A 27,518-nucleotide genomic window follows, 5' to 3' on the forward strand; every position below is an offset into this window, starting at 1 on the left:
CCCTGTTTTGCTTAACATCCAGCCTGAAGAAGAGTTCATGACAGTCTAGTTGGCTCTAATAAAAGGTATCGACTGTGTGGACTCTATTATAATCCAAAGGAAGGCTTTATCTCTAGAGAATTACCTCTGTTGTGCTTCAGTAACAAAACTTTGACTCAGCTGCAGGAAGGAAAAGTACACTGGTTAAACTAGCATGACTAACCTTTAGGCTGTAACAGGCTCTGGATTCATTACAGGCTTTGCCTGAGCCTGAAGAGCACCTGCCATCCATTCTCTATAGTCCTAGAGGCTGTGCCTCCAGTTTCAGACAGATAATCCTTTGTGCCAGGGTAATGTTCACTACAAAGTGAACATAGTAAGGCAACTATCACTATGTTACACAAGTTATCAGGTAAGAGTGCAGAAATCTTTTATTGGCAACATAACTAGAAGACCAAACATGGATTGGGTTCAAGTACAGCTTAAGACACACAGGCATACATAGTCCTGCAACTACTCCTGCCAGACAGATGCAAGAGATTTGGCTCAGCGCTTGCATAAAAGTGATTCAAGAAGAAAAGAGCCGGGGGGGGGGGGGAGGGGAGAGAGAGGAGAATGGAAAGAAAAGGCTTCACTACAGAGTTTTGGGCACTTTAGAACAGCAAGGAGGGTAGCAGATGAAAGCTAATGGAAAAGTGTTTGAGGTTCTGCAAGTTTGCCTCATCAACCAGCACTTGTGGTAGATGGAAAGTAAAATCTGACTAGCAAAGTGTTTTCGAATGAAAAGCTATACAGTAAACACTAAGTAAACCCCTCATAAAAAATGAGAAAATAATGGGTGTAAATTTGGCAGAAATACAGGATACAAGGTGTTTTCATATGCTCAACCTATGTTGCAGAGAGACAGCTAGGGTCAATGTCCTTGTTGAGCAACTCCTCAAAATATATTCTTTGATGGAAGAGAAGTGTAAGCTTTTCTTTTAAAAAAACAAGAGTGCACAGCACTCAGATGAAGGTGAGCCATTACAGCAGTAATAATACTAGTGGGAGATGCTGGCTTAGTTACTGAGCCCTGTCCTCCTAACTTGCTGTTGCCAGCTTTTAGCACCATACGGTTAGTCTACCATTCTGATTATCCCTTGATTAGCCAGTGGAAAAGATATGGGGGGGGGATAAGTTCATGAGATACAATTGTTGCAAATGCTACTTGCACTTTTGTCTTGCAAAGCTACTGATTTTCCATTGGTGATCCTATGGGTAAGAATGCTTTGTGAGCAACATTATTAACATCCAAGCAGATATGCAGCTGTCTCAAAGGCACCCCTTGGTCAGGAAACTACAACAAAAAACACCAGAACATCTTCTCCAAAGCCAGCACTCCTGCAACAGCACAGAAATGGAAGGAGAAAACTGGTTCAACAGAGCTTCCTTTTGAAGGCAAACATACTATAATCTAAACTAGAAGTCTCCAGCACCATATCTTTGCCATGCATTCCCCTTCCCACAGTCTGCTCTCCGACCTTGCTTTGGTGTGTCAGCAAGACCACCTTCCTAAGGAAGACGTAAGCTGCGCTGTAACATCACGGCTCTGTGAGAAAGGGAGGTGGTGTTAAATAAGTTAACCATGACTAGAAGCTTTTTCACAAGAATTTATACACTTTGTGCTTTCTTCTGTTGGAGCTCTAGAACTCCCAGTCATCCATTTCAAGCTGCTCCAGATTGGAAACCAGTCCAAAAATACGGCTAGGGTCTTGTGCCTGCATGCCTTCAAAGCTGGTGATGGGTGTGACAGGATACAGCAGTTCAGGAAGTGCTTCAGATGCACGGCGTTTGATCTGGAAGACAGGAAAAAGAAAACCGCTAAAATGTGTAGAATTAAGAGCACTATGCTAGTGTAAAGAGGCTAACTGGGACTTAAACCATGCAATTATACAGACATGGGGGGCCACCTACAACCACACTTTGAAGATTTGGACTCTGCACATGCAGTTAAATTTCACATCCTTAAGTTTCTTGACCTCCACTGAAACATTAAACCAGAATTCTAGCTTTCATTAGTTTCGTACCTGCTGGGAACTAACAGGGTTGGGAAGGCTGTTGCCTTCATGCCCCATTTGTGAGTTTCTCTGGGGCATACTACTGTTGGAAATAGGATGCTGGAGTATATAGATCAGCCAGACTGCTCTTATGTTCAGAGACAGGGTGGGGAGGAGGTGGCTATGCTTGTGGAAAACTCAAGCCAAGTGGAAGGTATTCAAGAATTACAAGTTCAGTGTCCAGACACAGTAGGCTGTCCAAACACAAGTGCTAAGATTCCCTCCCACAATATACCACCCTACACTCATGTCTTTCCCACATTTTGCAGCATTTTTAAAATGGCATACTCTTGGGAATCCTCCACTGGTAATCTGGTCTTAAATTATAGTGTAATCTAAAATAAATCCAAGGTCGTTAGAACGGGTGGGTCCTGGACTGGTGGGGACAAGCAAATTTTTCTCCCCCCACCTGATGTTGGCAGTGGCAGAAAAAATAAATATAGAAGTAGAAATGTTGCTAGAGTAGTCGCAGAGGTTTAAACCCCTCTGCTCAGTCCAGAAGCCTGATGGGGTGCAAATGGCCCTCTTCCTCATTCATCAGATCAGTCATCTGATGTGTGGAGAGAAGGCAGTAACATTCCTCCTTAGCTGATCTGGTCAGTTGCGATTGTGGGGTGCCTCCACACACCATTGGTATGAGCCCTCTGAAGGTTGGCAAAGAATAAATGCAGCCCTTGAGCCAAAGAAGGCATTAGAAAAATGGGGGGGGGGAAGAAGAATGACCAGGTTTTGTGCAACTCTGGGAGTGGAGGGGAAGAAGCCAGCACAAAATAAATTCTGAAGCTTGGCAATTTCCAGCTTAGCCTTGAAAAACAACCCATTAAAAAGTGCCTCCAACTCGCTTGCTTCCTTTGCTTCACAAAACAGCCTGAATTATGTATTTGGCAAGTTAACATTACCAAAGGATGTTGCTACTTGCTTCAGGCAAGAGGCCAACTGCAAGGGTATTGCAACTACATAAGGAGGTATAGCACAGCCTGGCTGGGAGTACAGAGTCTGTGAGTTCAAATCACCGCTGGTGTCTCCTGGGTGTCTAGGGCCAGCTAAAGATCACCTCCACAGTGAGTGGCTCAGGGGTTACATGCCCTGCCACCGGTGCAGCTGTGGGCAAGCTGCATAGTCCCAAGGAGCCCAGTTGCCTCCCAGCTGGCAGTTGCGGACAAGGGAGGGGCTGGCTTGTGCAGCTGTGGCAAGCTGAGCAGGCCCTAGCCAGCTGGGGAGGACTAGCCTCAGAGGGAGGCAACGGTCAACCCCCTCTAAGTACTGCTTACCAAGAAATCCCTATTCATAGGGTCGCCATAAGTCGGGATCGGCTTGAAGGCAGTCCATTTCCATTTTTCAAGGAGAATTGGATGCATTTTCTCAATGAGACAAATTTGAAAAACAAAAAGTTTCTAATCCTCAGAGTGGGATGGCCTCTAAGGGGTAGACGTTTGTGCTTCAGCAAGGCTGGGGAAAAAAAGAATTGTGTTCCATTCTCCCACCTTCCTCCCCTGTAGCTGTAGTAATTCATTGCCAGCAAGGAAGGGAGGAAAGTGAGCCCCCCAAATCCTAAATTGCAGGAACTATCCTTCCACCTCGCTGTTCAAATGTAGTGAGGTGAATGTTTTGTCCTCTGCAGTCCCTTGGCTTCTTGCTCACCACCAGATCAAAGTCTCCTACTTGAACAAAAGAAGCCCAAGGCTTTCAATAAAAACACAGTAATGCAAACCAAATGCAGACTCTGACTTTCAGAGTATGCTGCCCTGGAAAAGCCCCATTTTGTTCACATGGTCAGTTGCAGTAGAAAGTTGTAACAGTCACAGAGCACTCTCTCTCCCCCCATCGCCCCAGCTCTAAAAGCCTACTCTCTGCTACAGCATGATTGAAAAAAAGGAAAATATATTTGTGAGGCAAAATGGAGGCCCCAAGTGAGTTTACCTGTTTGAAGAAGGAATGGTTGAGTAGTGTACTTGCGCTTGGCCTATGCAGGAGAAACACAAGAAGAGGTGATATATTAGTATAAAAAGGAACAAGGATGGAGAGCAGGAAATATTCCTTCACCCCTCAGAATAGTCAAGCTTCAAAACTAGCAAGTTCACTGCTAAGAAACAGAAGGGAACAATTGCAAATTTGAGTGAGGAAACGCTGGCTCCCATTGTTTGCAGCTTTCCCATCTGCCTCTAGGCAAGGAAAAGCTCAAGCCATTATGCTTGGGAACGTCCACATTCAGATTATTCAAAGAAGGGTGGGGAACAGGAAGCTCAAGGGATGTACAATACCTGTTCAATCTGCATCTGATAACATCTGAAGCCACCCTTCTTTCTATTAACCCGAGCTGGTTTTCCCCCTAAACTTTCAGCTATGGCTATATGAATTACTATGACTGTGTCTCTCCATCCATGGTTCTCCTGAATGTATCAACACCAGATTCACGAGAACCAATTATATCTCTCATCCTGTCATATTCAATGCAAAACCATTCTATGTCTGCACATCTGGAATGGATGAATACATTTAAGAGAGAAGACGTCTGCATACTTTTTTATTACTTTGCGTCTTCTAAGCACAGATCGCTTGTTTGATACAGACTTTGAATGTTCCCCTTTTACCAGCCAATGCTATGATAATCTACTTCACAGGCACGGACAGTAGCTGCTTCAAAGCGTCCATTCATCAAGTCCTGTGGAATGGTTTAGCTCTGGCTCCCCCACCAAACATGTCTTAATCATCAAGTGTTCCCCTGTGTATCCTGATTAGAGAGTCTCCAGGCCTCCCGTATTCTGGTGGCAGAACCTAGAATAGAGGACATGGATTCTACCGAGCAATGTTCATCCTTCACCCACGACCCAACAGCATTTGAACAGTTGCAAAAAGACACAATTCTATGTCCATGGTAGCAGGAAAAAAGCTTGAATTGGAAACCAAGCAGTACCTAGATCACCAAATCACCACAGAGGATGCAACTTTTTAAACCTTCCTCACTCTGTAAGATTTCGTTGTTCTTGCTATACCTCAAGTCCGGGTTCCTCTGCAGGCATTGCTCCACAAAGTGATGGAAGTAGGGTGAGAAGGTACGGTGGTATGGATGTGCTGCCGCGTCACCATTAGAGGCCCTGGCATTGCTGGCTGCCATGCCTTCCTCAAACCCAGTGCTAACCCCTGAGCGTGATGGTTTCATAGTCAACTCCTCTGGAGGAATAGTCGTTGTGTCCAGAAGACAAGGAACAGTGCCGTTTAGCTTCTCCAAAAGCATCTGAAGAATGAGAGGAGAAAACAGCTGTGTTTGGCCGATTAGAAAAGCTCACTCTACAGTAAAGGTGTTAGTGCCACAAATACTTTTAGCCTCTTTGCTCTGATATAGAATTGTCAGGGGCTGAAAGAGGGGAACAGAAAATCTACCTACCTGAGTTGCAGGCATATCCTTGAAGGGGACATGGCCATTCGCCAGCTCACAGGCTGTTATTCCTACACTGTAGATGTCAGATTTTGCATCATAGCCTTGGAGATTCTAAAATCGTACAGTGAAAATAATGTGATTAACTTTTGGAACCCTGTTTAAACTGTGACAGAAATGAATCAAACAACGAATCCATCATAACCACCTACAAAAAGACAGTATTTATAGGTGCTCTTAGTGTTACTCCCATGGCACACATGAACCACCTGAGGAGCTACTCAACAAAGAAGAGGGGTCGCCCCTATTCTAGGGTTTATGCTCAGGCCTCCCAGTGTAACTTCAGGATTTCTTTTAGAAAAGTAGAGTTGGTGTGGCAGGAAGTCATCTGCACAACTATCTCAGAATGCACAACTGGGGGGCTATACCTTACCATTCATTTTATCAGTGAGACACATTTGGTCCTGTACACCCAAAGGCTAAGAAAATGAGACTAAGAAAGAACATACCTGCTGTAAGACCTCTGGGCTTAGCCATGGTAGCACCTTGATGCTATACTTAGGAAAATCATGAACTACTTTGAGACGTTGACCATGACTGATCATGCTTAGGTTACTGCGCAGGCCAGAGAGGTACACCTTCCCATCTGCAGAAATCAGGACATGACTGGCCTTCACACTCCTGCATGCAAAGAGGATAGAGAGAAAGCAGCCACAAACCCCCACCCAACCCCTCAATCCTAGGAAATCCAACGTCTAGGATCTAAGTATACTATACCAGTGTTTCTCAAACTGTTTTTCTCCACGGACCACCTGAAAATTGCTGGTATTCCTGGTGGCATACTTAATGATTTTTCTGCCTGTTGCAGCAATTGTAATGCACTATGCTACGATTTGTAATTGCATTTTATTGCTTCTTTTATTTCTTATAGTATTTATTGTGTTACAAATCTGCATTCCATAGAATTCAAATTGTAATGCAATAAAATACAATATAAGAAAAAAAGAAGCAATAAAATACAATTAAAAATAAATATAAATATTTAATGGGGACATGCTGTGGACCACCTGAATGAAGCTTGCAAACCACCGTTTGGGAACCCCTGCTACATACTATACGCAAGTAGGAACCCATGGATCAACCCAGCAACCATTTAGGGCAAACAGAGCTGGAGCAATATTAGCCTGAGCAGAGAGCACCCAGGCATGCCACTGGGATGGCTAACACATTATAATTTCAACCCCTGCGCTTATTCCTGGGCAAAAGGCAGAAGCCTTGAAAAATCAAGGAAACCTCCCTCCTTCCAACCAAACCTGGCAAGAGCACACTTGCTGCTCAGGTCCCAGTCCTTGCTTCAGGTGTGCAGTATGAAAACATGGCAATCTGGACTGCACTTATATACCAGATTGGAGGCAGGGGCTATCTGCCACACAATTTAACAGAGTAACATTAGCAAAAAGGTAACCCTGGATGGTCAAAACAACTGGCCACTAAGTTTCACAGGGACTTTTCCCTTCAAGGAGGAAGGATAGAATGTGTGCGTGTGTATTTTTATATTGAGAGCTGGGATTCTCAGGATTCCATATGCTAGATTCCATGCCCATGTTGCAAATGCACAGTAAGCCACAGTGGCAGTTTGGATTCTGCCCTGCTACAAGGATCAGGAGCAAGACCACTGCAATTCTCCTGTCTACACCACAAATTCAAACCATTTTCAAACTCATTTAACTGTCAAGTCTCCTAAACGAGCAGTTTTGGAAACGGCTGTTCTTCCACTGAACTATACATTCCTAATAAATTACACCAGCACTGGCTACATTTGTGGGAAGGCAAGGTAAAGGGACTGATTTCAGAACAGATTTTGCTTTTTACTGCTTTAAAGTGCAACAATTTCAACTGAAAAGCACTTACCTGTGAACATATCCCATATGGTGAATGTAATCAAGGGCCTTCAAGACACCTTGGAGGATATAAGCCATAGCTAGTTCACTCATCCCATCCATAAAATGTGTACAGATTAAATCTTTAGCAGAACCTACAGAGAGAGAGAAACAAACACAAAGTACTTTTGACAGTCCAGAAAAGCTCAAGCCACTTGTTCTAAGAATTGCTTCTCCTATTACTTGTAGAAGCCATACACATACCCTTGCCTTCAGATGCCTGAAGACATAAGTTGAAGCATATATGATTACATCTGAGAGGAGTAAAGTCATTTACTCCACTAGCATCCTATCTTTTTCTCTCAAAAAGTCACAAATGAAGCTTCTTCCTTAAAGCTAGAGACAACAGCAGCAGGCAGAAAGGTTAAATTAGTGAAGAGGAGAATGTATAAAGGTTCCCAGAGACATGGATGATGCTAAAGCCTTAGGAAAAGTTCTGTCTAAATACAAAGAACTTCTGTGTACAAGTGTTGCACCACCATCATGTGTAGCAATTAAAGCTGGAACAACACTATACCAACTTACAACTGCAGGTGAAGCAGTCTCCTGGAACTCTGTTTTCATTCTCTCTATTCTGCCAGTGGTTTTTCAGAACTTAAACAAAAGTTTGAATGAGGGTCAGCCTGGATCTTCACTTCCCATATTTCATCTCAAGATCAGCATTATTTCTATGGCCACTTTTCTACTGGATCTTTCACAATTCAAAAGGAGAGAATTGTAAGGGATAAAAATGTTTCTGGACTTCCTGCTTACTTTTATTTATGGGGCATAAAGACAAAATAATTGCAGTCAGAACATGGAAGTGGTTGAATTTCTGGTGGCAAATGGAGCCAATGTGAACCAGGCTGACAACGAGGGCTGGACTCCGCTGGATTCCTGCGGCTACATTGAGATTGCACAATACCTCTTGGACCACGGTGCCAACATCGCTGCAGTGAACAGCGACGGGGATGTGCTATTGGACATCACTGAGGCTGACAACATGGAGGCCTTACTGCGTTCGGAGATTGGGAAGAGAGGTAACAAGACAGCAGGCTGCCGTGCATGGCCTCCAGCCACAACAAACAACTCTTGGACATTTTTTTTCTTAATAATGTTATTTGTTATTTAGTTTAATTTTTGTAAATTGGATTGTTTTCATTGATGTATTCTTATACTTGTGTTTATTTTTCTTTGTAAGCCGCCTTGAGGGCCTTTGGCCAAAAGGCAGGGTATAAATAAATTTAATAAATAATAAATTCTGACTAGACTACAGGCTGGTTATAAGTACAGTGGTCAAATTCTATCATTACAAAATTATATTTTTCCTCAAATGGGGAATTTTTTTATCTCAGAAGATGCTTTGAAACTGTCATTTGGTCTTGGGGAGTATTGTATTTCACAAGATGTTTTCAAGTCTCCCTGCATGAAGCATATTTTTACCTCAAAAGTGATTGAGTGAGGTCCTCGCTAGGAATTTCATCACCCTCATCCTAAACAATACTGTCTCTGAGGTTTACACAACTCCTTCCTTGAGGGAGCACATGCAGAACAAAGTACTGAAGAAAACAAAGTTGTTCCACCTCATCCAAAGCACGGGGAGTGCATAAGAGCTCTCTGCAGAATGCTGGATCATTGTCCGTGCCTGAATATGTCCTCATATTAAAGCGACATCATGTCTAATAATGGAGGAAGGCCCATGTCTTACTTACCATAGGCCATGAAAGATGTAACAACCCACAGTTCATTGTCAGCTATGAAGGCTGCTTTATATGGCACAAGATTCGGGTGGCTAAAGAACTTTGAGACATGAAGTTCACCCTGAAAGCAAAAATGACACTGCAGTAACTGATTCTCAACCAATGAGTATAGTAATCTTCAAGGGGTATGGATACCCAAGGAGAAACAAATGGCCAATTGACACCCTTCCATTGAATCAAGGGCTGCTACTTCTGTTGCCAATTCAGTGTACAATCAGAATTTGGCTATTTAATCCAAGTGAATTATTATTAAAAATACAAATAAAATAATACATACCCAATAATTTAAAATATGTAAACATAATGTATTTATTGTTCCTGGGAATGTATCAAGTGCAGCTTTGAATATACCTATTAATGGAAAGAGGTGAAAGGGAAATATTTGACAGACAGTAATTCTGTATTACTGTTTTTATTGTTTAATCTTATAAGCTGCTCGAGAGCTTTGATTGTTTTTAAATAACTAGCTCTGCTGGCTAGTTTTGGCTCAAAATCCCCTAACTCTTAAGAGCAGTTCAGCAGTAGAAGATGTGAAAATACCTTTCTTAGAATCTCAGAAGGACAGGAATTTGATCAGTTGTATGATTCTATAATACAGTTACTACTGGATGAGGTAATAGGCCATGTAAACAGGCCCTTTTACTTCAGATCTGCCTGATCCCAGCTATATAGAATCATGGAGCCCTAAGAAAGTAGAATGTGCGCCAAGTAGTGCCAGGAGCCACAATAATTCAAGGCCAACCAAGGTGAGCATCTTCAGGAATGACAAAGCAAGCTAACTGCACAAGATGGCTAATTCTACCTGCAAAAATGCCACCATCTCATTGGTGCAGGCCTCTAAGTTAATCCTCCGGACAGTGACAAACTCTCCTGTTGGTTTATACCGTGCAAGATTCACTGTCATTAGCTCCTCAAAGCCCTTGCCTGAAAAGATAAGAGGTATTTTGATCACAATAACATTTTCAACACAATTTCAACTTGAGCATTTTCATGCTTGCTGTTATCCATTTTTGGATTCTTAATTAGGGTGGAGTTCAGGAAACAGAACTTTTAAACTTCTTAAGTTTAAAGATACACAACAAATTTTCAAAGCAATAAAAGGTGCATCACAGTGAACTACCTGAAGGTTAAGATTTTTCCAAAAGACTTAAAAAGATAACTTTTGAGATCTTTTTTTTTTGACAGAAAATAAAATACTGGAAACAACAGAAACCACTCATTCAGTTGCAATGCTATTTTATTATTGGGCTAGATCCAGATGAAGTTAGCTGCATTTAGGCCCCTCTAAAATCAATGAGTCATGACTAACTTCCGACACCCATTTTAATAGGATCTATGTTTGACTAACTCAGTCTGGATGCAGTCCACTGTTTTATGATTTAGAGTGCACTGTAAACCATCCTGAGATACAGTCAGTGTCTGTACGGGTGATCACCTGGGAACTGCATGTGCACCACCTTGGATTCCACAACAGAAGAAAGGTGGGATATAAATGTAATAAAATAAACAAATACCCCAAATAAATACATTTTAAAAATGCTTAAATTGCTGTGACTTAAGCCACTTTTCCCATCTGATTTCTCAGAAATTTAGAAAAAATGTGATATAGAGACTCTCCATATCAAGTTTCCTGGTGACAGAGAATTTATACAATGTTTGTGTTATAATACACAAAGTTAATTTTGGTAGAATGCTAAGAAGTGGTCACTTCTTAATGCCATTTATTATACTACTGCAGCTGTATAAGAGTGAGGGAGGTGAAGCATGCTTCTTGGAGAACAGTGATTTGTAAAATCGGCTCAGAATTCTTTAAAAAGCAAGTCTTCAGAAGATTGTTGAACCTGACAACTCAAGACATAATGGTGGATGGTTTGGGGAGAGGAAAGAGAGATCTGGACGATGATCAGTGTCTGGGAGCAGGAAAGGTTTCAAGGATGGATCTCAAATACAATAAAAACCTTGAACACCTCCCCCTCTGCAAATTGAACCCACAGACAATCAACACAAGGAACACAAGACAGACGTGATAAGCTAATATCCCTTCAAAGTGACTTTAGGAGAAAGAGAATTTAGGAAGTAGCACAGGCGAAAAAAAAGATCAGGCTTTGCAGTATAGCATTGGGAATGACAACAGTATAAAGGTGAACAGTAGCAGCTAATGAGGATGAACCCTACACACGAGTGACCTGATAGGTGCCCATATCATAGGTGCGGCAGCCAGGTTGTTGACGAGGACCTATCGGTCTGCGCATATAACACCTGTCCTGGCCCGCTTGCACTGGCTACCCATCTGTTTCCGAGCTAGATTCAAGGTGCTGGTTTTGACCTATAAAGCCTTATACGGTGTGGGACCACAATACCTTGTGGAACTCCTCTCCCGCTATGAACCTACCCGTTCACTTCATTCAGTATATAAGGCCCTCCTCCGGGTACCAACTCATCAGGAAGCCCGGAGGACTGTTGTTAGATCTAGGGCCTTTTCTGTGGTGGCCCCCGAACTCTGGAACAGCATACCTGAGGAGATACGCCTGGCGCCTACAGTACTTTCTTTTAGGCGCCAGGTTAAGACCTGGCTATACTCCCAGGCATTTTAATGTTTTTACGTTTAATTTTGTTAGTTAACTTGCTGCTATGTGTTATTGATTTTATTATATTATTGTATTTTAATCCAGTTTTGTACACCGCCCAGAGAGCTACTAGCTATGGGCGGTCTAGAAATGAAACGAAATAAATAAATAAATAAATAATATTTGTATTCACCCCATACCAGATCACACTGACTCCCAATCCCAGTTTGACCTGAAAGAGCATAGGGAGGACAGCTTTTGATTGCCCAAGAACCAGTACAACTTTCTCCAGACTCAGCAAAATGGTTAGCAGTACTGATGCTGGGATGAGAGATGTGGCAGTGACAATGGGGGACCTGGTGGCCTGACACTCTCTTCTTCAGACACATCCACCCACAGAGGGGTTCCATTTTCCCCAGTGTCTCAGCACTATGTTAAGTGAGGGTGTTTTTTTATTTTATGGCTTAAAGTATATGCCTGGAAAGAAAATAAGAGCCAATATCACTGCTGTTAAAAGTAACACCACCCCAAGAAAGGACAACATTTTTCCATTCAGAAAACAAAGACAGTTAAGGAAATGAGGAGATCGGTCCTAGGAAAAGTGAAACATCCAGAACTTTTTCCTAGAGTGGAAACATTACCTATTATGGTCAGTAACTCATAACAATTGCTGTCAGGCAAATAACAGCTCATGGTGTCCCTTTTTGGGGAAGACGCTATTGATTCTGAGCTTGCTTCATTGGTCTGGAAAAGAAAAAAAGATACAGGAGACTAATAGGAGAAAATAAAATTTGCATTATAGTTCTGAATATGCTTAAACTGGCAGGATGTAATTGGGTGAAATTGTTTGTTTGCTGGAAAAGGTCTCTCTCTAGAATACCTTTTATAGATGCTACACATGCTTACCGAAAAGTCCCACTGAATTCAATGGGACTTTTTCCCTGAGTGGACATGTATAAGATCGCACTGAGATTTTGAAAATGTCACTGCTTTCTCAGCTTATTATGCATGGTCTCCTTTGCTACCTCTTTTGATTATAATTCACTTCCAGGTGGCCTGCCTCCACAAACCAGTACACAACAGCAAAAAATGCTGACATGTAAATATGAAGTGTCATGCAACTTCCAAATCTGGACTTGCCACCACCACTTTCAGTTTTATAGAAGGTCCCAGAATATTTCAGATTCAATCTTCAGTCTAAAAAGAGATAAGAAAACAGGGCTAAGAAAGTCATCTGCCTGAAATGTGAAGAGCCACTGTCAGTCAAAGCAGACAACTCTTAAGTCAGATGCACCTACGATTCATATGTTCCTACCACTGCTTCCAAAAGTTTCAGCAGTCACTGTATTTCCTTTGCAGTCTTACTAAGAAACCCTCAACCTTTCTTCCTTTCATTTATTGTTCTTCGCTTGCCTGCAAAGCACACTTTGCACTGAAAGAGCTTTATAAATGATAAACCATAATAATAAAAACAAAGATCCTGCAAAGAAAGTCAGATACTGTAAATGAAAAACCAACAGAACAAAAAGTCAAGATTTTGGCATAATTGAAGCTGTGTGTCTAACAGTGCAACCCTAAAGATGTTTACTCAGAAGGAAGCCCTACGTGTACGTGGGCCTATGATTCCAGCCTAAAACTCTTTAAAATGAAGGTGGTTATGTTAATAAAGCAGCTTGAAAGGTTTGCATTGAACGAAATAGCAAATCTGCTATTTTTACACATTAACATTTCCCCCTCTATTCCACTTCAGAAACAAGTGGTTGAAAAATTCTATCCATGCAGAAGAACTCTATTGAAGGTCTTAACATTTTATTGAAAAGTAAGAAAGCTCAAATTAAAATACTATTGATGAAGTACAGCACACAAAAAGCCCCTGCAAGAAAATCAAATACAGCTGCTCCCAAGGGTTTCAACACAGGATCTCTTCTGGTGTAAATGGCAAAAATTAAGAAAACATCAGAGAAAGAAAACCCTTCTCATTCTGAACTTCCTGTTTATAAAATATACCATCCTCTAAAGACACAGCTTTTTGGAAACTTAAGCTTAGCTGGACCTATAATTTTAAGAAAATGTGTTTGGGAAGATCAGATGCACTTTTACTGGTACAACTGGAAAAAACAGAGCCAAGGCTGGAAAAAGAGTTGACTACCTCCTCCAGCCACATCTCCCAATTCACCTCTTTAGCATCTTTGGCCTACAGTCCCTCAAATATTACCTTGCCTGTTAATTCTTTCCATACCAACAGCACAAAGGCACCCCATCCCTAGACTCTGTGAGAGATTTCTCCAAGCTCCACTTTCTCCAGCTCTAAGCCTCTGTTTATATGCTCAGATTCTTCTTTCTGTTCCATGGCTTAGTCTGCCTTGCCTACTTTAGCATGACTCTCCACTGTCTTCTCACTCAGCTCTCAGTAAGCGCCCCTGCACAATCCTCTATCTTTCCTTCTCTTCCTGTCAACAGTACCGTATATACCATTTTCTACTGCTGCACCATGCGATATCCATTCTCCCATCCCTCCTTTCTCATTGGCCCTTCCTTATCTCAACTTCCTTGTCAACTGCGCCTTATTTCCCCTCAAACCTGGGCTACCTATGCTGTTGTCTCTCGGCCCTATGCTGTTGTCTCTAGTTACGTAAGGGCCCTCTTCACAGCGCTCAGCTTCCCTTCCTAATTCCAATACCTCCTCCTATTCCTACACGGCATGAGAGGTTTCTCCCTGGGAAACTGACCTTTCATTCTCTCATAGAAGCTGCACATCATGTCAAGGCTGTAACTACTGATATCTTTAGCCTGAAAGGTTACAGCATTTATGAATATTCCAACAGTTCAAAAAATGGTGTGCATGTTTCTCAGGCAGGAACCTATCAGTTTTACAGTGCAATCCTATGCATTTCTACTCAGATGTCAGTCCCGCTGAGCTCAGTGGGGCTTATTCTCAAGTAATTAGGTATGGGATTGCAGCTGTGGTCTACTAAACATTTCATGTATTAACACATATGAGGAAAAATGATAGTCCTAGGGGTCAGCAAGTTGACCAGGCACCTGTGATTTTTCCAGCTCTGGCTAGAAGTACGAAAAGATAGTAGAAATTTAAATCTGGCAGGTCATAACTCTTGAATTTGATTTTGAGCACAGGCTGAGAAAAAACGGAGTGATTTTTGTGTATTTTTAAAATAGTTGTTCAGCTATCTCATTTCTAGATTTTCCTTCTTAAAAAGGCATTTTATCAGTTTAAAAAATAAAAGATCAACTGAAAAGTCATATAATTATATTACAAGCGAGAACAGAGATTTGAAAATCCAAGATTTATGCCTAAAACAAATCCACATGCCACACACCAAAACTTTCTTTCCAGGGTGAAACCTTGATTCCACAAATATACAGCTGAAAACATTAGATGTATAAACAAGGCAAAATGGAAAAAAATGTCCACAAATCTCCATGCAATAGGCTACTGCACCACAGCCTACAAAAATCACTTACTTTTCTCCGAGAGTCACCCGGAGGCTGCTCTGGAGTAAAGAAATCAATCATTCAACTGTGTTTTCTTAAACAGATACCCATGAAGGACAAGACTAGAATTAATTCATTAACAAGAGATATTTAAGTAACCTTAAAAGGGCATCATAACCCACATTGGTGCCATACTTGACAGCTGCTACTGGACGAAAAATATTAATTCCTTGCAATATATGCTAGTATGTTCCTCTTAAGCCTTATCTGCATATACAACTTTGAGCTGAGAAAGACTTCAAACTATATTTCCTTTCCCACTTGAGGACTTGCACAATGTCCAATTCTCTGTTATAAGCAAAAAAGGGGGGCTGAGGTTATTGCTTTGAGGCTCCAACACAAGGAAACCCCAACCACAGCCAAGCCAGAGAGACAGATGAGGATTCCAGAACTGGAGTCATGAGTCAGTTCTGGAGTGGCTTATTTGGGACAATATCCAATATTAGTCAAACTCCAAATAGGCCCACTGACATAGACGGACTTTTATGTTCATCCATCTCAATGGGTCTGCTCTGACTCAAGTATCACTTGAGGTTTTTACATATCTCAAGCATTCTGAATCTGCTTTTTGCAGAGAAATTAATTTACTTAGTGCTAAGAGATTGGAGGGTGAGAGGGAAAACCAACTGAGGATAAAATACCTCTGAGGAAAAAGTACGTTTGGCTAGCCTCACCGTGAAATCATTAACAAAGTTCCATTAACAAAGGTTTGGATGACAGCAGATTACATGCAGATAATTGCTATGTTGTGTTGGTATCTCAACAAAATTATTATGCAGATGAGCCACCTGCCCCAAAGCCAACTTATGCCAAGCTTTAAGGAGGGCAGCTGAATTGGTGGCTTTCATATCGGACCTGGATGCAAAGGCACAAAAAAAAGGGGGGGCGAAAGGGAGCAATAAGTGTCACATGGGGCTTAAAATCCATGGCAGAGGCAAAATGACACAGTAGACAACTTGTCATCTTGAAATCCTGAAAGACCTGGGTCAGACTCAGCCAATGACTTACAAGGGGCCTTTGGTAAAGTCATTGCTATTTAGTCATTTTCATAAGTGGCAGTGAGATCTGATTTAAATGTTCAGGAATGGTATCAGAACCCTGTTTCATCAGACCAAATGTCCATCTACACCTCTATCCTGCTTCTCACAGTGGCCTATCAGATGCTTCCAGGAAGTCTGCAAGGAAGGCACATAGATAATGCCAAGCAGATGATATTCAGTAGTTGGGATGGAGGAGAATTTTGTTTTTAAATCATTTGACCTAGTCTGCACATCTTGGACTAATGCACAGATTGGAATATAATTATCCTGTGGATTTTGCGCTTCTCTGAATTTTGTGATACAATTCTCAGCTCAAACAAAATACCAAAATGTGTAAACAAATGCACATTTTATACTCCCTTAGAAATGGGTACATTGAGATAAAATATTAAATATATATTTATTTATAAAATACGTATTTGTTTTTTATTTAAATCTGGAATTATTTAAAAATGCCAAAGAGCAATGCAGAAACAAGTATGAATAAAGATGTGCAACACTGATATGCCTCTGAACCTGAGGATTCCATATTGCCGTCTTGACAGCCTTCTCCATGAATTTGTCTAATCCTATTTTAAAGCCACTGCCACATTTTATGCCAGTGAACTCCAAAACTCAATTATGTGCTATGTGAAGAAGGGCTTTTTTGACTGTTCTGAATCTCCTGTCCATCAGTTTCATGGGTTAACCCATTTCTTATGAAAGAAATTCCTTCTCTCCATCTACTTTTCTGACACCTTGCATAATTTTATAAATCTGCTTCATATCCCTGCATGTTATCTTTTTTCTAAACTAAAAAAAAGCTTCAAATGTAAGAGTGTTTGCCTCGTGAGGAATGTACTCTTAATTATTTTTCTTGCCCTTTTCTACAAAGTCCTTTTTTGAGATGGGGCAACCAGAACAGCACATGGTGTATCAAGCGTGACTGCACCATACATTTGTAAAACTACACTAACAATACTGGCTGTTTTATTTTCAACCCCTTTCCAATAATCCCTAGCATAGAATTTCTCTTTCCCAAAGCTGCTGCACACTGGGTCAATGTTGTTTTTTTGAGATCTCCACCATGACTTCAAGATATCTTTCCTTGTTCAGACCCCATTAGTGAGTGTGCGTGTATAAGTTAGGATTGGCATCACTTTAAACTTTCTTACAGTGTACCACAGTTGCCATTTTGTTGCCTATTTACAGTTTGGAGAGATCTTTTTGGAGCTCTTCACAATTCATATTGGTTTTCACTACCCTGGATAATTTGGTGTTATTGGTAAATTTGGCCCCTCACCACTCAACTCAAATTTTAGATCATTCATTAATAAGTTAGACAGCACTGACCTCAATGCAGATCCTTGAAGGACCTCACATCTTGAGCTTGGAAAAGTTACTTTTTTTGAACTACAACTCCCATCAGCCCCAGCCAGCATGGCCACTGGATTGGGCTGATGGGAGTTGTAGTTCAAAAAAGTAACTTTTCCAAGCTCTGCGATCTTGTATCTCTCTCCTGTGACAACTGCCCATTCATTCCTACTCTCTGCTTCTGTATTTTACCTCATTTCTAATCCATGAGGACCTTCCCTCTTGTTTCAGGAGTCCACATCTATAATGTCTCTTGGACCATGTACACGTTTGATTATACACTTGAAGAACTTTAACAGGTTAGTGAGGAAGGACTTCTCTTTGCACAAGCGGTACCAATACTTTTTTCAGCTAGACTTATTCTGTTTGCCTAACAATTTGCTCTTTAATAGTTTTCCCCAAAGTTCCTTTTTAAACAATCAATGTTACATTGGCTATTTTCCAATCATCTGGCATGAAGGTCAATTTTAGGGGTATTGCATAGTTTTGTTACAAGCCCAACAATGTTACATTTGAGTTGTCTAGACCTAGTGATTTGTTAATGCACAATTTGTTGATCAGCCTTAAAATAAGCAATTTGCCAGTTTGAAAGTGCCCCCCTGTCAAATTCTGCCTGCCTTACATATCAGGAAGAAGAGTTCTAGTTTTGCTTGACGTTCCAAGTGCTTCCAAGCAAGCACTCTTGCACATTTATTCTGGAACAGACTTCAAGAAGACTTTTTATTGCTAACATAGAAGTTTATTTCAGAATGTAATGAAGGAAACGTCTAATTATAGCCTCTTTATGCGTGACAACTTAAGTAGAATTTCTGGTGAACGCCCTTTATTCTGTTCCTATAAAAAGATACAGTTTCAAACCAATGGGTTACTGAGCTTCTGGAAATGCCTTCTATGGAAATCCACTTGAAATGAACAGGCACTGGAGAGGCTCCTAGTGGATGCTGCAATCCATTAAACAAGGCACAGATTATAAACCAGGAGTAGGGAAACTTCTCCTTTGAAAGCTGTCGACTCCTGGGAAGGGTCAGTTGAGGACAAAGCCAATGGTAGGCAGTTTCTAGCATTTTAGGATTGTGTAGATCTCTCTCTCTCTGTACAATCCCACCTCTGCAGGCTGACTGAAATTAGGCCAAGAGCCCTAGCTCAGTTATGAAGCTGTTAGTTTTTATGAGGTGCCCCCAGGAGCAGAACTTAAATTACACCCACAGACACTCAGAGTATATATTTCAAAGCAAACCAATTCCATTTCTGTGGGTTAAAGCTTTAGAAAAAAATTTCAATATCATACTCTTCGTGCTGCTAAGCACCTAACTTCCTTTCACAGCACTGAAAAACATGAAGCACGGAGTCACAGCTAAGGAAGATTTCTATTACCATTTAAAGTACTTACCTCCAAATAGTTCCAACTCCCTCAAGCCCTCAAAAATGAACTTCTCAGACATCCACCGCTAGAAAAGAAAACCCACAAAGGCAAAGCTTAATGTGACATCATTTATTTTCATTTTACTTCACCAAAGAAAATATCTGTATGATCCTTAAAATACAGCAATGCAGAGATTATTCAGAAATAATGCCAAGCCCTCATGCTCTCTCCCCTCCCCCCTTGCACAGCGTGAGTGCCATTTGCTGTTTTGTAAGCACAAAGCCTTGCCTGCCGCTTGCAGTTTGAGGAACTTTTCCTTAGTAACAACATTCTCCCCTCTGTCTATCTTACCTTACCTTCAGGCACTTTTCTCCCAGCCTACTTCCAATACTGAAAGTGAGACAAGATAAAAAAACAGTGCCTGAAGGAAGGGAGGCAAGGCAGCAAAGGATTCATCTCTCCTCATCCACAAATCTCGCTTGATGTTAAAAAGAATGTATGTGAACAGGACAAATATTCAGTCACATCTGGCTGTCTTGGCCCTTAGTGGTGTCTAATTAGTTCCACTGGTTTCAATGGGGCTTAGTCATGACTAACTTTGCCTGGATCAGCGATATAATTGTTTGTCCATTTGGAAGACCCTGAACTAAACATACAAAAATTCCCATGCCGAAAATGCCTATTAAAAGAACCAGTGATGTGGAGTAGATATTTTTTTCACTTTTAAAAATCCATTGTTTCCTAAGATTAATTAGTTATGTAATAAATGAATACAATGCAAATCAAATTGGGCAACTGGAATGGATACAATATTAGTCAAATTTAAATCAAGCTTTTAATTAATATTTTTAGGTGACTATCCCTAGGAAGCACTTATATTTATGCACACAGTTCTTCAGGTGTGCTAATATCAAGATGCTAACACTTTCCAGTGCCTTCATTTCCCCCCGAAAAATCTAAATAATATAAAGTAAGTAAATCCTATTGAGTTGTAATGTCTTAAAATATTGACAAGTATTCCAGTAAGTCTAATTTAAAGTAAATCTCTGAATTATTTATAACATTTACCCACACTAGGTGCACATTGTTAAACTGTTCCCCATATCAAATATTTCAATTAAACTAACTTCGAAAAATATTGTCAGAGAATTTTTCAGCGATTTATATAGCATGTAAAGATTAAGATGGCACACATTAAGAAAAGAAAACTAAAAGAGAAAAGTTAAACAAACATGCTAAACCAGCATTCTGTCGATTCAGAGCAATGGAAAATTTTCCAGCTCAAGATTTTCCGGGAAACTTCACTGCTGCATAGAATGCTTTGCTTGTAGAACAAAACATGTATTCTGCTCCCCTGCTATGAAGAATTAACATATTTGAGAACTGTAGCACACATTGCCTCATTAGCCTATATTTCTTTCCAGCAGACAGAAAGAGCTGGACTTAGATTTGGGAAACTCAAGTTCTAAGTATCACCATTGCCATGCATTGAGAAAGTGATTTGCTCAAGTCTCCTATCAATCTCACCTTCCCATCTGTACAATTGGGAGTAATAGTGACCTACTGAACAGTATTACTGCAGCAGTGAACACAAGGGAAATCGTAAGGCATTACAATTAAAGGTGCCATATAAATTAGAAAGATTACTATAGTACACAATAAAGCAAAAGTTGTTTTTAAGGTGATCTAGCATTCTAAAGCTTGACCATTTTCCAAACTGCTAACAGACAAAGGAGGTCTGAATATAGAAGTTGTGAATCAGCCCTCCCTCCCAAATGGCCAATTCCCACTCAATCTAGCAAGCAGCAAACAGCAGATTTGAGGGCTGTTGACTTGACAGAGGGAAAAAATGGCTCAAACAGCCCTCTACCCAGAAATGTGCTCAGGCACTCAAAAGAAAAGCACAGGCATATTATTTTAAAAAAAATTCTGACTGCTTAAACTGCAAGGCATTGTGCTTACAGATAGGAATCTTCTTTCAGATAGCGGCAGTCAGCTTTGTTACAACATGTCCACCTAAAAACCCCCATCTCACACCCAAATCATAATTTTGTACTTAGCGAGCTTCCAGCTTGATCCTAAATTTATTTCCTCAAAATGAACGTTTCTCCTTCCCAGTGACTACAGAAGATTGCAGTCATAGCTCCTAATTTCCATCATGTCCCTGACAGGCAGGGATGCTTTCTGCAAGGGAAATATGAGCAAGTCGACACAGCTCTGCCCCATACATCAACCCATGCACATGGAAAGGGAAAAAACGTGCAGAAAATGCTAATTAAATCGTGAAATCATGTTTGACACTCACCCTAATTCGTTCAGGTTTACTTACAAGGAAAGACATGGAATCCAGACTTGGTAATGCTACACCAGAGGCATGAAATGTTAAAACAGCCCTGATAATAACAAAAAAGGAAAACAAATATTTCAAAAAGTTGTAAATGAATGGGTTGTTTCTAGCTTAATACTAACCAGCACAAGAGCTACAGCGTTGTGTTTGGTAAAGAAAAACATTTAGTATCAGATGAACCAAATAAATAGTGCTCCTAAAAGGTGGGGGATCCATTGCAATTATGCAATGGATCAAGTACCAGGTTTAGATGTCGGAGTACCAGATGCAAACGCTTCCTCAGTCACTAAGTTCACTGTATTGTCTTGGAGGAGGAAAATCAAACCAACTGAATTTCATTACTTATCATTTGCACCGTCACTCATGAGGGAAGACGACAGGCACATAATATGTAATGAAATTCAAAGTCTCATGCTAGGAGAGAGGTCTCGGTGTCTACACTGAAAATATGACTAAAGATGCAATATTGAGATTCTTAAGAATATACTTAAGGATTCTTAAGTATGATGGATACTATGCCATCATATCCATGTAAGCACTTCTTCCAGTGAAGCTACACTGGAACTGCTCAGGGACAGGTTGACACAGAAGTCCACTGGCATTTCTCAACCATCAGCACACCTTCACCAGAGAAACCAAAAAAAGGGGGGGCAGCCAGAGACGTGGAACAGCATCATGTCAAATCCTATACTCTCTCAGACTCCTCTTTCTCTCTCGCTCTAGGCCTTGCTTCTCTCTAAGTGCAAAGCTAGAGAAGGTCAATGAACAGAGAATTTGGAGAGATGGAGCAGATCTGAAAAAGAGAAGACCATTGAAGGGCAATCCAGCTCTTAACAGCAGTAGCCTCTTCTGCAGGTGCAGACAGAATATTTTGTCTTCCTTTGGGCTAATTCATTCTAAATTGAGAAATAAGTTGGGAACTGAAAAAGCAGGAAAGCTTGTATTTTTCCCCCAGACAACGAACAAGGAAGACAAAGGTGAACACTGAGTTAACTGTACTACCCAATATTTTACGTTTCTCATGTTGACTTGGTTGAAAATGCCTGTATTTTATTTTTTGAAAAAACTTCACATTTATCTAAAAAACTGAAATAGTTCAAAAATCTGCATATTTTGTTAATGTTGTTTTCTGAAGAAGAATAAACACTCCTATTAGTACAACTTCAAAACCTGTTTGGTGGTGGTGATTCTGGCATATCATGACAAAAATATCATGATTAATTGAACTGCTGGAGCTGGTTCATCTCCTGAATAACTTCACAAGTTCATTCTGTTTTAAGTACTAAAACAACCAAATTATTATCCCATTTTTGATGAAAATCTGAAAACAATTTTTAGTGTGTACCTACCTTCTAATGAAACCTACATCTCCGAATATGTATTAAGGTTATATTAAACAATTATGTACTTTTAGAAAAAAGTGATGATTAAATAGAATCTTCCTCACTATTGATTTAAACTATGATTTAAATAATTAAAATTGAGTCCTTCATGGAAGTGATTTAAATCAAATCAACCCTGGGTATGCCATCTTAGGACTCCAGACACCCCTACAAGTGAAGATGCAAAAACAAAGCTCCCCACATAGGTAAGAAAGGGGACAATCTATACTTTAAAACGTAACTGCTGCAAACATCTTGCATGTCCCCCATTCTCCCCAAATCCAATATATAAGACTTGTATCTTGTGGCTAAATTGTATTGACAAAACAATCCTTCCTCCTCCAGCAGCTAATAAGTGTCTTCAACACAGGAGACATAAGGTAAATGTGTACTCCTAACATCCATGAAAGCTCTCTGTCGGTGAACGCTAGGCACAAACAGTTCTATTGCGACTCCCTACAGGAGAAGAGAGAGGCATAGTCTCAGTACTGTTCCTCCCCCACCCCCACCCCCAGGCTGAGGTACTGGAAGAACAGTCATGGAATAAGAGGAGAGGTCCTCTTGTGGATAAGGAATTGGTTAAGAAGCAGAAAGCAGAGAGTAGGAATAAACGGACAGTTCTCCCAATGGAGGGCTGTAGAAAGTGGAGTCCCTCAAGGATCGGTATTGGGACCTGTACTTTTCAACTTGTTCATTAATGACCTAGAATTAGGAGTGAGCAGTGAAGTGGCCAAGTTTGCTGACGACACTAAATTGTTCAGGGTTGTTAAAACAAAAAGGGATTGTGAAGAGCTCCAAAGACCTCTCCAAACTGAGTGAATGGGCGGAAAAATGGCAAATGCAATTCAATATAAACAAGTGTAAAATTATGCATATTGGAGCAAAAAATCTTAATTTCACATATACGCTCATGGGGTCTGAACTGGCGGTGACCGACCAGGAGAGAGACCTCGGGGTTGTAGTGGACAGCACGATGAAAATGTCGACCCAGTGTGCGGCAGCTGTGAAAAAGGCAAATTCCATGCTAGCAATAATTAGGAAAGGTATTGAAAATAAAACAGCCGATATCATAAAGCCGTTGTATAAATCTATGGTGCGGCCGCATTTGGAATACTGTGTACAGTTCTGGTCGCCTCATCTCAAAAAGGGTATTATAGAGTTGGAAAAGGTTCAGAAGAGGGCAACCAGAATGATCAAGGGGATGGAGCGACTCCCTTACGAGGAAAGGTTGCAGCATTTGGGGCTTTTTAGTTTAGAGAAAAGGCGGGTCAGAGGAGACATGATAGAAGTGTATAAAATTATGCATGGCATTGAGAAAGTGGATAGAGAAAAGTTCTTCTCCCTCTCTCATAATACTAGAACTCGTGGACATTCAAAGAAGCTGAATGTTGGAAGATTCAGGACAGACAAAAGGAGGTACTTCTTTACTCAGCGCATAGTTAAACTATGGAATTTGCTCCCACAAGATGCAGTAATGGCCACCAGCTTGGATGGCTTTAAAAGAAGATTAGACAAATTCATGGAGGACAGGGCTATCAATGGCTACTAGCCATGATGGCTGTGCTCTGCCACCCTAGTCAGAGGCAGCATGCTTCTGAAAACCAGTTGCTGGAAGCCTCAGGAGGGGAGAGTGTTCTTGCACTCGGGTCCTGCTCGTGGGCTTCCCCCAGGCACCTGGTTGGCCACTCTGAGAACAGGATGCTGGACTAGATGGGCCACTGGCCTGATCCAGCAGGCTCTTCTTATGTTCTTAACACTCATGTGGCACCTCTCTATTACTCCTTCACACTTATTGTCTGATCCAGAAACAATGCCTGGCAGCTGCTATATCCCTTTGCTCTCTGCAGGCAACTCTCCAACAAGTGCTCTTGCACTCATTTGTGGGCCTCCCATGGGAAACCGGCAGGCCATCTCTGCTATCTTTTTGGCGCCTTTTGAAGACTTTCCTCTTTCAACAAGCCTTTTAAGTTGAGACCTATCCCAGCCTGCATCCGTGTCAGAATTGTTTAATATGTTTTTTAATAATGTTTTTAACCCTTTTTAAGGTTGTTTTTTAAAAATGTTTTTAATGCTGTTTTGTTTTAATGTATTTTAAAATCTGTTTTTATGATGTTTTAAAGTGTTTTAGTGCTTTGTTTGCCGCCCTGGGCTCCTGCTGGGAGGAAGGGCGGGATACAAATTAATTAAATAAATAATAAATAATAAATGTTCTTATGAGTCAAGACCTCCCTGCACCCCCTCCCTAATTCTGCAGAGGCTCACAGCATAAACACAGCACTTCCAGCTGTTCCTCTATGGGATTGCCAACCTACTTGATCGAGACAGGGCTCCTGCACTCTTGTAAGCTCCATGACAGCAGTTATGTAACTGGAGAAAGCATCCCCAGCATGTGCTGCTCTGCTGTCTGTCAAGCAACTGTCAAAACCACCTGAGCTCTGCTAGGGCAAATAGGTTCAGAACCCCCTCCTTCTTTTCAGAACCCACTCCATCTCTGATGCTGTTCAAGAAAAACTATCCCAGCTATTTATTTCTTTGTTGCTGGGGTTAGCTGACAAGGATTCCTTCCCCACAGCCTGTCTAATTTATTTAAAGCATTTGATTCCCATAGCAGCCTAGTTTTCTCTCACCTCAGCTGGCTTCGGGAGGGGTCCCTCACTAGAAGGGGGGCAGTGACCTGTCCACTTTTGGCCCGCAAGGGGACAGGCAATTCATAAAGTGATAAGGAGATGTCACCTCCCCGGCCTCCAACACGCACTACTAGAGTTCAGGGTTGCCCAGCGAAATTGACTGACAGCAGGTTCTGAACAGAAAAGAGGCCATCACGATTGCACAGAGTACAGGGCCAACTCGGGGAGCGGATGCTGTCTGTTGTAAGATGCGGTGATGGGCGGTGCTTAAGATGGCTTCAAAAATTAGCCAAATTCGAGGAGGAGAAAGAAGTTGGAGGTCTGCCGGCGGCTATTAACAACAACGATGGTCATAATGGCCATTATTATTATGTCTCCATGCTGAGAAGCAGGACACGGCGACCACGTTCGTGTCCTGCTGGACTAGAGATGAGCCGATCCAGTCACGATCAGATTTAGCAGTGGCAGCGGAGCCTTTTCCAGTCCCGGCTTTGTTTTATACTTACACCCCTACGCATAGATACAAAACTAACGGAAGACTAATTAGTACAGATTCTCTCTCTCTCTCTCTCACACACACACACACACACACACACACGCAAGCGACCTTCTCCAAATATCTCCCGGGGTCGGCGCATCCAGGTGGGATCGACGCAGAGCAGAGAAATACACTTGAATATACTGTAAACGAGCGGGAAGGGAGGGCGACTGTGCGAGGCCTTCCCCTCGCTTGCCCGCCAAGGTAAGTCCGAGGATAGAGCGTAACGGCCGAGGAGCCTCACCTCAACCCCTGGCAGATCCCCTCGGCCGGCAGCCCGGAGAAGCACTGCTTCGCGCCCACGCCTCCGGCGCTGCGCCGCTTCCTCCAGTATCCGATCCTCGCCACGAGCCCGCCACCCCGCCTCGAAGTCGGAGAGGGAAGAAAGGTCTCGAAAGAAAAGCCCGGCGGCCGGCCTGGGACGCCCAGAGATAGGAAAACTATAGAGTCACCATCCACTACTGTGAAGACAGGACTTCCTAGATCCTTTTACCGCTATTCCCCCCCTCCCCAAGGCGGAAGTGACAGCTGCCCGTAGAAAACAGAGAAAGCGAGGTGGATTTCAGCGCGAGAGCTGCAATTTGTCTGCAGAGTGTTTATTCAGAAAAAAAAGGGTAGCAGAAACGAAACAGCGATCACTTGTGCTTTTATTTCTTGTGAGGGTGGGAGTGGGGGCTGTGATGTGTGTGTGTGTGTGCGTGTACATATACATAAAAACGTTTTAGAAAATTGCCTACCAATGCCAATAAATTCCAGTGGCCCTATACTGTAGATTGGAGAGCTGCCTCACCCAACGCAGTGTAGTCAACTGTTAATATTGCAGTTTAAGAACATAAAAAGAACTTGCTGCATCCTGTTCTCAGTGGCCAGCCAGATGCCCGTTGGAAGCCTGCAAGCAGGACTTGAGTGCAAAAGCACTCTCTCCTCCTGCAGCTACTGGCAACTGTTTTTCAAAAGCATACTGCCTTGGACTGTGGAGACAGAGCATAGCCATCATGGCTAGCAGCAATTGATAGCCTTCCCCTCCATGAATTTGTCTAATCCTCTTTTAAAACCATCCAAGGTAGTGGCCATCACTGACTACTCTTGAAGCAAATTCCATAGTTTATGCACTGTGTGAAGTAGAACTTTCTTGTATCTGTCTTGAATCTTTCAGCATTCTCTTTCATTGGATGTCCACGAGTTTTAGTGTTATGAGAAAAATTCTCTATCCACTCTCTCCATGCCATGCCTAATTTTATATATTTCTATCCTGTTGCCTCTTACCTTTTCTCCAAACTAAAAAGCTTCAAATGGTGCAACCTTCCCCCATAGGGGAGTCATTTCATCTCCTTGATGATCTTGGTTGCCCCTTTTTAAAAAACCTTTTCCAACTCTACATCTTTTCTGAGGTGGGGTGACCAGAACTGTACACAGTATTCCAAATGCAGTTGCACTATAGATTTGTATAATGACTTTATGATATCAGCAGTTTTATTTTCAGTACCTTTTCTAATGATACCTAGAATGGAATTTGCTTTTTTTCACAGCTGTCAAACACTGGGTTGACATCTTCATCCAGCTATCTATTATGACCCCAAGGTCTCGTTCCTGGTTAGTCACTGCCAGACTTTACTCACTGGGGTAAAGAAGGATATCTAGGGCAGGTAAGTGCCAAG

General features: G+C 41.6%; 1 protein-coding gene across 3 annotated transcripts; it reads right to left on the bottom strand.

Annotated features, from left to right (window-relative positions):
- Nucleotides 1-384: 384 nt before the first annotated feature.
- On the bottom strand, nt 385-26,351 carry STRADA (STE20 related adaptor alpha). 3 transcript variants are annotated; one of them, XM_061590878.1, is made up of 13 exons: nt 26,105-26,351; nt 21,272-21,359; nt 18,994-19,051; nt 15,181-15,209; nt 12,339-12,441; nt 9,408-9,481; nt 9,083-9,191; nt 7,363-7,486; nt 5,961-6,132; nt 5,461-5,565; nt 5,069-5,310; nt 3,996-4,038; nt 385-1,814 (listed from the first exon to the last, which is right to left on the bottom strand). In XM_061590878.1, exons 2-13 carry the CDS (start codon nt 21,305-21,307, stop codon nt 1,662-1,664), a joined length of 1,248 nt encoding a protein of 415 aa, XP_061446862.1. In that variant the 5' UTR covers nt 21,308-21,359; nt 26,105-26,351; the 3' UTR covers nt 385-1,661. The 3 variants fall into 3 exon arrangements, with proteins under 3 accessions (XP_061446862.1, XP_061446861.1, XP_061446860.1); XM_061590877.1 differs by lacking the exon at nt 9,408-9,481 and adding an exon at nt 9,933-10,054 and having other exon boundaries at nt 21,296-21,359; nt 26,105-26,350; XM_061590876.1 differs by lacking the exon at nt 9,408-9,481 and adding an exon at nt 9,933-10,054 and having other exon boundaries at nt 26,105-26,350.
- Between the last annotated feature and the right edge of the window lie 1,167 nt (nt 26,352-27,518).

Source organism: Rhineura floridana, chromosome 11 (genome assembly GCF_030035675.1).
Source record: "Rhineura floridana isolate rRhiFlo1 chromosome 11, rRhiFlo1.hap2, whole genome shotgun sequence".
Classification (NCBI taxonomy): Eukaryota; Metazoa; Chordata; class Lepidosauria; order Squamata; family Rhineuridae; genus Rhineura; species Rhineura floridana.